This window comes from Toxorhynchites rutilus, chromosome 3, assembly GCF_029784135.1.
Source record: "Toxorhynchites rutilus septentrionalis strain SRP chromosome 3, ASM2978413v1, whole genome shotgun sequence".
NCBI classification, from domain to species: domain Eukaryota; kingdom Metazoa; phylum Arthropoda; class Insecta; order Diptera; family Culicidae; genus Toxorhynchites; species Toxorhynchites rutilus.
Window position 1 is genome coordinate 214,955,227 of NC_073746.1, and position 6,000 is coordinate 214,961,226.

The 6,000-nt window shown below is 37.9% G+C and overlaps 1 protein-coding gene across 1 annotated transcript in view; it reads left to right on the forward strand.

The window, feature by feature from the left end:
* The window catches only part of LOC129775651 (E3 ubiquitin-protein ligase COP1-like), a 43,684-nt gene extending 38,527 nt beyond the window's left edge, over positions 1 to 5,157 (forward strand). The window contains exons 3-6 of the mRNA XM_055780633.1: positions 3,450 to 3,833; positions 3,897 to 4,273; positions 4,339 to 4,489; positions 4,547 to 5,157. Of these exons, the coding sequence (XP_055636608.1) occupies positions 3,450 to 3,833; positions 3,897 to 4,273; positions 4,339 to 4,489; positions 4,547 to 4,964 (1,330 nt within the window). The 3' untranslated portion in view covers positions 4,965 to 5,157. The remainder of the gene's footprint in view (positions 1 to 3,449; positions 3,834 to 3,896; positions 4,274 to 4,338; positions 4,490 to 4,546) is intronic.
* The last annotated feature ends 843 nt before the right edge of the window (positions 5,158 to 6,000 follow it).

The window sequence follows — 6,000 nt, forward strand, 5'->3', positions numbered from 1 at the left end:
AGTATGAAAAAATTCTATTCAAGTTGAATTTCTTTTTATCAGAGAAGTTCTCCCAAAACAGTAAAACTCGTGGGATTAGCTTCCACATTAATTCTTGGACCCACAGTTTTAGAGATGGGATTTCTATGGTATGGAGAAAATTTTCTCAAAAATGCCTATTTCAGATAGCTTACCATCAACACGAATGAACAGTCAGAAGTGCAAGGGAGTACTTCAGAATAATTTAGTGCTGTTTTTACATAAAAACAATGTGATAATTGAGTAATTTTGCATCAATTCATAAAATTCAGAAGGTCAGGGCATGGTAGAGACTTCAGATTCTGGACTGGTCAGCTTCTTCACTAGATCAAACCCCTATCAAGAATGATTGAGGAGTGATCTACGAATAGTAGATGAAGCTCACCAACGGTATGAGTGATTTAAAGCGCTTAAACGAGCAGTATCCTCTGCGTAGAACGAGATACACACTACAACATGACGCAGCTTGGTCGAAATCACCCCGAATGGAATATTTGAACTGATTGAAAACTAATAATGATCTACGTATTAGAAAATTATTGTAATTCATGTGAAATTTACGTTAATTTTGTATAGGACTGAGAGTTTTTCCATCTGGTTCTATAGTTATTAAACACTGGGATTTTAGTTTTTTGAATGTTTCGCGCCTGAACACAACAATAAAGTTCAAATGGCCAGGCTTATAAATGAAGATCGCTATTATATTCTACACCATATACTTCGATACAACCGACTTCTTACATATCTCTGGAAACTCAGAAAAATTAGTGGTTCTATAGTTGTGAAACGCAGTGTATAATAAAACTTCATAAACATTGGATCTTTTTCAAGGTTGCCAAATCAGTGTTCGTAAATTTAGGAGAAGATGTTTTGTAAGTTTGGTCATTACTAAACAGTGATTGCAAGTCCTATTTACACCATCACAGTCCTATTACGCGGACAGTGAAAATTGTGACGAAATTGAATAGTGACATCAGGTCCAGCAAGATTTTGAATAAATACCAGAGATATGGTACGTTATTTTATGGGATTATTTTGTCAGCGGAGTTCTGCATGAATATATCAGTTGTTGAATTTTTAATAATAATTTTCAATTAATTTATTGAATTCAATGATGGTACAAGATGAATGCCCTGGAAAATAAAGAAAAATCTGCCCTTAATGTTTGTTTTATGTTCTTAATGCTAAAAATCAAAATAAAATGCGTTACATCTTTGAGTATAAATGTGAAATGTTTATTCATTGTTTAATGGAAAGACAGCACTCATATAGAATAAGTAAATAAATTGTAAAAAAAAACTATTCGATTTTTCAAAGATAGATTCAGCAAAGATCGATTCTCTGGTACCGATTTAAACAGTAAATCGATCCTTATGCAGGAATTTAATTTCTTCCAGATTGGTGACGAAATTCTCTTATATTCTCTGATTTTCCCTGACATTGTTTGAAATCCCTGATATTCCCTGATTTTCATGGTTTTGTTAACCGGTTTTACCGGTAATACCGGGTCATTTTCCATTATCGAATTACCGGTAATTTTACAATCAATAACCGATAATTTCGGTAATTTTTTTTACGCCATAAATAATATTTGCCTTTATGCCGCTTTGAATTATTACTCGAGAATCAAATAAGATCTATGAGTTCCGACCTACGAACTGCGAACTTCAGTTCAAAAAATCGCTGCTCGATCTGAAAACGAAATGCAAGATAAACTTCAGCAATGAAGAACTGACAGCGATAAAGGAATTGGATGATGCCAGTTCTGGTCGCTGTATAGCTACTCACAAAGTGTGAACGCATCATGCCAGTTAGTGTCATGTGTTATCCGGCTGGGAGGTTGGGAGTTTTCATCAAAGTTTTTTCAAAAGGTTCATCAAAGTTTTTTTTGATTTTACTCGCACTCGCATCCCACAAAATGTCAAAAACAGCATTTAGCGTGAGAATCAGGGATGCCAAAATTTAAATGTATGCGAAGATATTAACAGACTTGACAAATATTGGAAAAAACAAATAATTTCTAAACGAAATCATTGTTAATTTTTTTGCACGCTGGCGTAGCATGCTTTCTTTTTGAGATAGTTTCCTTGGAAACAAGAACATAAGCCATCCATGAGTGTAGACATCACAAGAGATCTCCATATACCGTGCGAGGATATTTGAGAAAGATACCTGGCATATCTAATCGAAAAGAGAATATTTATATTAAATGGCGGCATCCGTGATTGTGAGGAATATAAAGAATATAAAAAGCATTTTTGATTTCTCTACCAGATCAGTAAGTTCGAAGGCAGTTTTAAACTGTTAAAATTTGAATGAAAATTTCATACTTCTTGTTATTTGACTTCTTAAAGCACGTGGCCCTGACCTTCGTTTAACTGTTTTTCTATATATTTTTTATATTTCCACTAAACTTAGCACTATAAAATGTGCATTTCGCGATAAAACTGTGTAATAATAAATGCAACTGAAAACCTGAGACGCAAACTGCCAATAGAGAAGTCGATTTCGGATCAATTATCTGTCAAATTCGGACCTGATTGCTGTTTTTGATTATTTGATGGACATTTGAAAACTCATCTGGCATCCCCGTGCTGTTGTATCTAGTTATATGCCAGCAACTCACACTGTGTGAACAGACAAGGCGAGTCCTGGCGAGTCCTGGCGAGTCAACCGATTGTCAAGCGAGTTCACTCAGTAGCTGCTTACTGTCAAGTCAACTACAAGCAATATATAAATGGTCCTTCAGAGGCAAATGCATGACAATGGTGTTTGGTACTCTTCGTACTGTACGCCCAGCATTATGAGATCCTATCTAGATTAGAAGACAACATAAATAACATTCTCTGTGTCCTTAAGTAATATTTAAACCAACAAAAACATTCAGGATGTTTTTTGAAAAACTAATCGTTCTAAATAAAAGCCGTTTCTTCAAGAAAATTGGGTATTTTAAAGTATGTTTTTACCGGTAATTTACCGGTTTTACCGGTAATGAAATCTTCATTACCGAATAACCGGTTATTGAAATTTTGGCACGGTAATGCAATCCTTAGTCGACACCCTGGAAACGCTGACTCATCTATATATCGCTGTGTTTGTCTACTCAATAAATATACATATAAAAATACGAGGAAAGCGGGTGTTCTGCTGTGAAAATCATCAAATAGATCATTTTTGTAGATCTTAACTATAACATTCAAATTATCTTACCTTTTCGTTATTTCTCTTTTGCCAACTAAAAAATTCACTGGAAATAATTTATATGACAGAACAACGTTTGCCGGGTCAGCTAGTTAGCAATAGTTTTCATAAACTCTCAACGTTTGAAGTGTAAAAAATAACCCAATCCCGATCATAATCGAATAAAACATGTGGCCCACGGATTGCACCTAATGAAATATAATTAATAATTCCATGTTGATCCATTTTAGCTGCGGACCAATCAGTTCCGGCAGTGCCCGCATCTACTGGGATTTGGGAAAATATCCTGCCGTAGCAGTAGCCGGTCTAGGCGACGCCTCCAAATGGGACGAACTAGATGAAATAAATGGCGTTAAGGAAAACGTGCGCATCGCCGCAGCCGCTGGAGTGCGCGCTTTGTCTGCGTGTAAAATCGGCACCATCGAGGTGGAAGATTTGGAAGATGCCGAAGCGGCAGCGGAAGGCGCTGGTCTGGCCAATTACAAGTTCCAAGAGTATAAAAACAAGGAAAAACAAACATCACTACCGACCGTGGCTCTAGCCGAGAATAACAGCGGATCCGAAGAATGGGATAAAGGATCTATACTGGCAGATGCTCAGAATTGGGCTAGGAAGTATGTCACACAGCTTGTATTCAAACGTGGCGGTTGAACCTATTTTTTTTCTTTTTTTGACAGACTCATGGAAACACCCGCCAACCTAATGACTCCAACGATTTTCTCAGAGAACGTGAAAACAAAATTAGCATCACTCAATGTCGACGTGCAGATTTACGATGAAGAATGGGCAAGAGTGAAACAAATGGGCTCGTTTCTGTCGGTCACCAACGGCACTAAGGAACCAGCAAAGTTTCTAGAAATAACCTACAAGGGCGATAATAGTGCGGACAAATGCATTGCGCTGGTAGGAAAAGGCGTAACGTTCGATTCTGGTGGCATTAGCCTCAAACCGTCGGCCAGTATGGATCAAATGAGAGCCGACATGGGCGGCGCAGCCAATGTCGCTGCGACTATTTATGCACTGGCACGGCAGAAAGTACCGGTCCACGTCAAAGGTATACAGAACAAAAAAAAATTATTGCATCATACACTTGTCTGATACATATGTTTAAATTTATAGGATTCATTCCCCTGTGTGAGAATATGCCTAGTGGAACTGCCACAAAACCAGGAGATGTTGTTTTTGCTATGAACGGAAAGAGCATTTGTGTTGATAACACTGATGCAGAAGGAAGACTCATTTTGGCCGATGCACTATGTTATGCCTCAACGTAAAAGTCAAGAACAAACCACAATTAGTCAGATGTTTATCATGTTTCGTTTTTCAGTTTCAATCCGTTATTCATTCTGGATATCGCAACATTAACAGGTGCCATCAAAGTAGCCCTTGGCGATTGCGTAGCCGGGGTGTTTTCCACCAGCAACAAACTTTGGGAACAGATTCACGAAGCAGGCTACGAGAGTGGAGATCGAGTTTGGCGGATGCCTTTGTTCAAGCATTACTCCGATCAAATGTGCGATCATAATGGCTATGACCTCAATAACCTCGGAAAGGGAAAGGGTGGTGGTTCTTGCACAGCGGCAGCATTTTTAAGGCAATTTGTGGACAAGGAAACACCGTGGTTGCATGTCGATATAGCCGGCGTTATGGGTGACTGCAGCGATCAAAGCTATACCGGATCGAAGGGTATGACCGGACGTCCAATGCGAACCCTAGTGCAGTTTATCAAGAAAGCCGGTTCCTAAAATGGGGTAAAGCTGTACATCACATACACACATTTATATAAATAGCATTTATACCAATGGAAATTGTGCAAAACTATTCCAAAGATCAAATGAAAGTATAAAAAAGCTACGCAATGAAAATATAACAAAATGCATCTATGTTATTGGATTTCAAAATGAAAATACACAATACATTTTATTTTCGTTTTAATAAGTTGCATTTATGATTACTTTAACCATTATTTTCCGCAGGTACAGTTGTGTTCGAATTAATAGTGGTGGGCGGCTCAAATGTTGAAATATAAAAAACTAGTCGACCCGGCAAACTTCGTCTCGCCCAAAATTTGTTTTTTGTTATCAACACCTTCAAACATTCACTTTTTCTTACTAAGCGCAAGTTCATGGGTCCAATCGCAGAACTGTTCATTGATTGATCTTCTAATCGACCCCGTTGAATTTACCTTTTACTATAAAATTCCTAGTACTTCTACCAAAACCCCCTTCCTCCTCAGAGAGAGGGTAGGAGTGTCTATTTACCATATAAAGTTTTCGTGACCCCTAGAACCTCAACATGCCGATTCGGCTCCTTTTGTTTGATTAGTTTTCGAGTTATACAGAAATTTGTGTTTCATTCGTGTGGGAGCCCCCTTAGAGAGGGAGGAGAAATGTCGATTCACCATAAAAACGTTTCGTGCCCCGTAAAACCTCCACATGCCGAATATGCTCAATTTTGATTAGTTCTCGAGTTATGCAAAAATTTATGTTTCATTTGTATGGGAGCCCCCCTTTAGAGAGGGGGGAGGAGTGTCGAACTATCATAGAAACATTTATCGATCCCTAAAACCTCTATATGCTAATTTTGATTCCATTTGTTTGATTAGTTCTCGAGTTGTTCAGCACCTTCTCCCCCCTCTTTAGAGAAAGGAGTGGATGAGGAGTATCTAATCACCGTAAAACATTTATTGCACCCTAAAATCTCCATATGCCTAACTTGGTTTCATTTGCTTGATTAATTCTCGATTGATGCAGAAATTTGTGTTTCATTTGTATAGCAGAC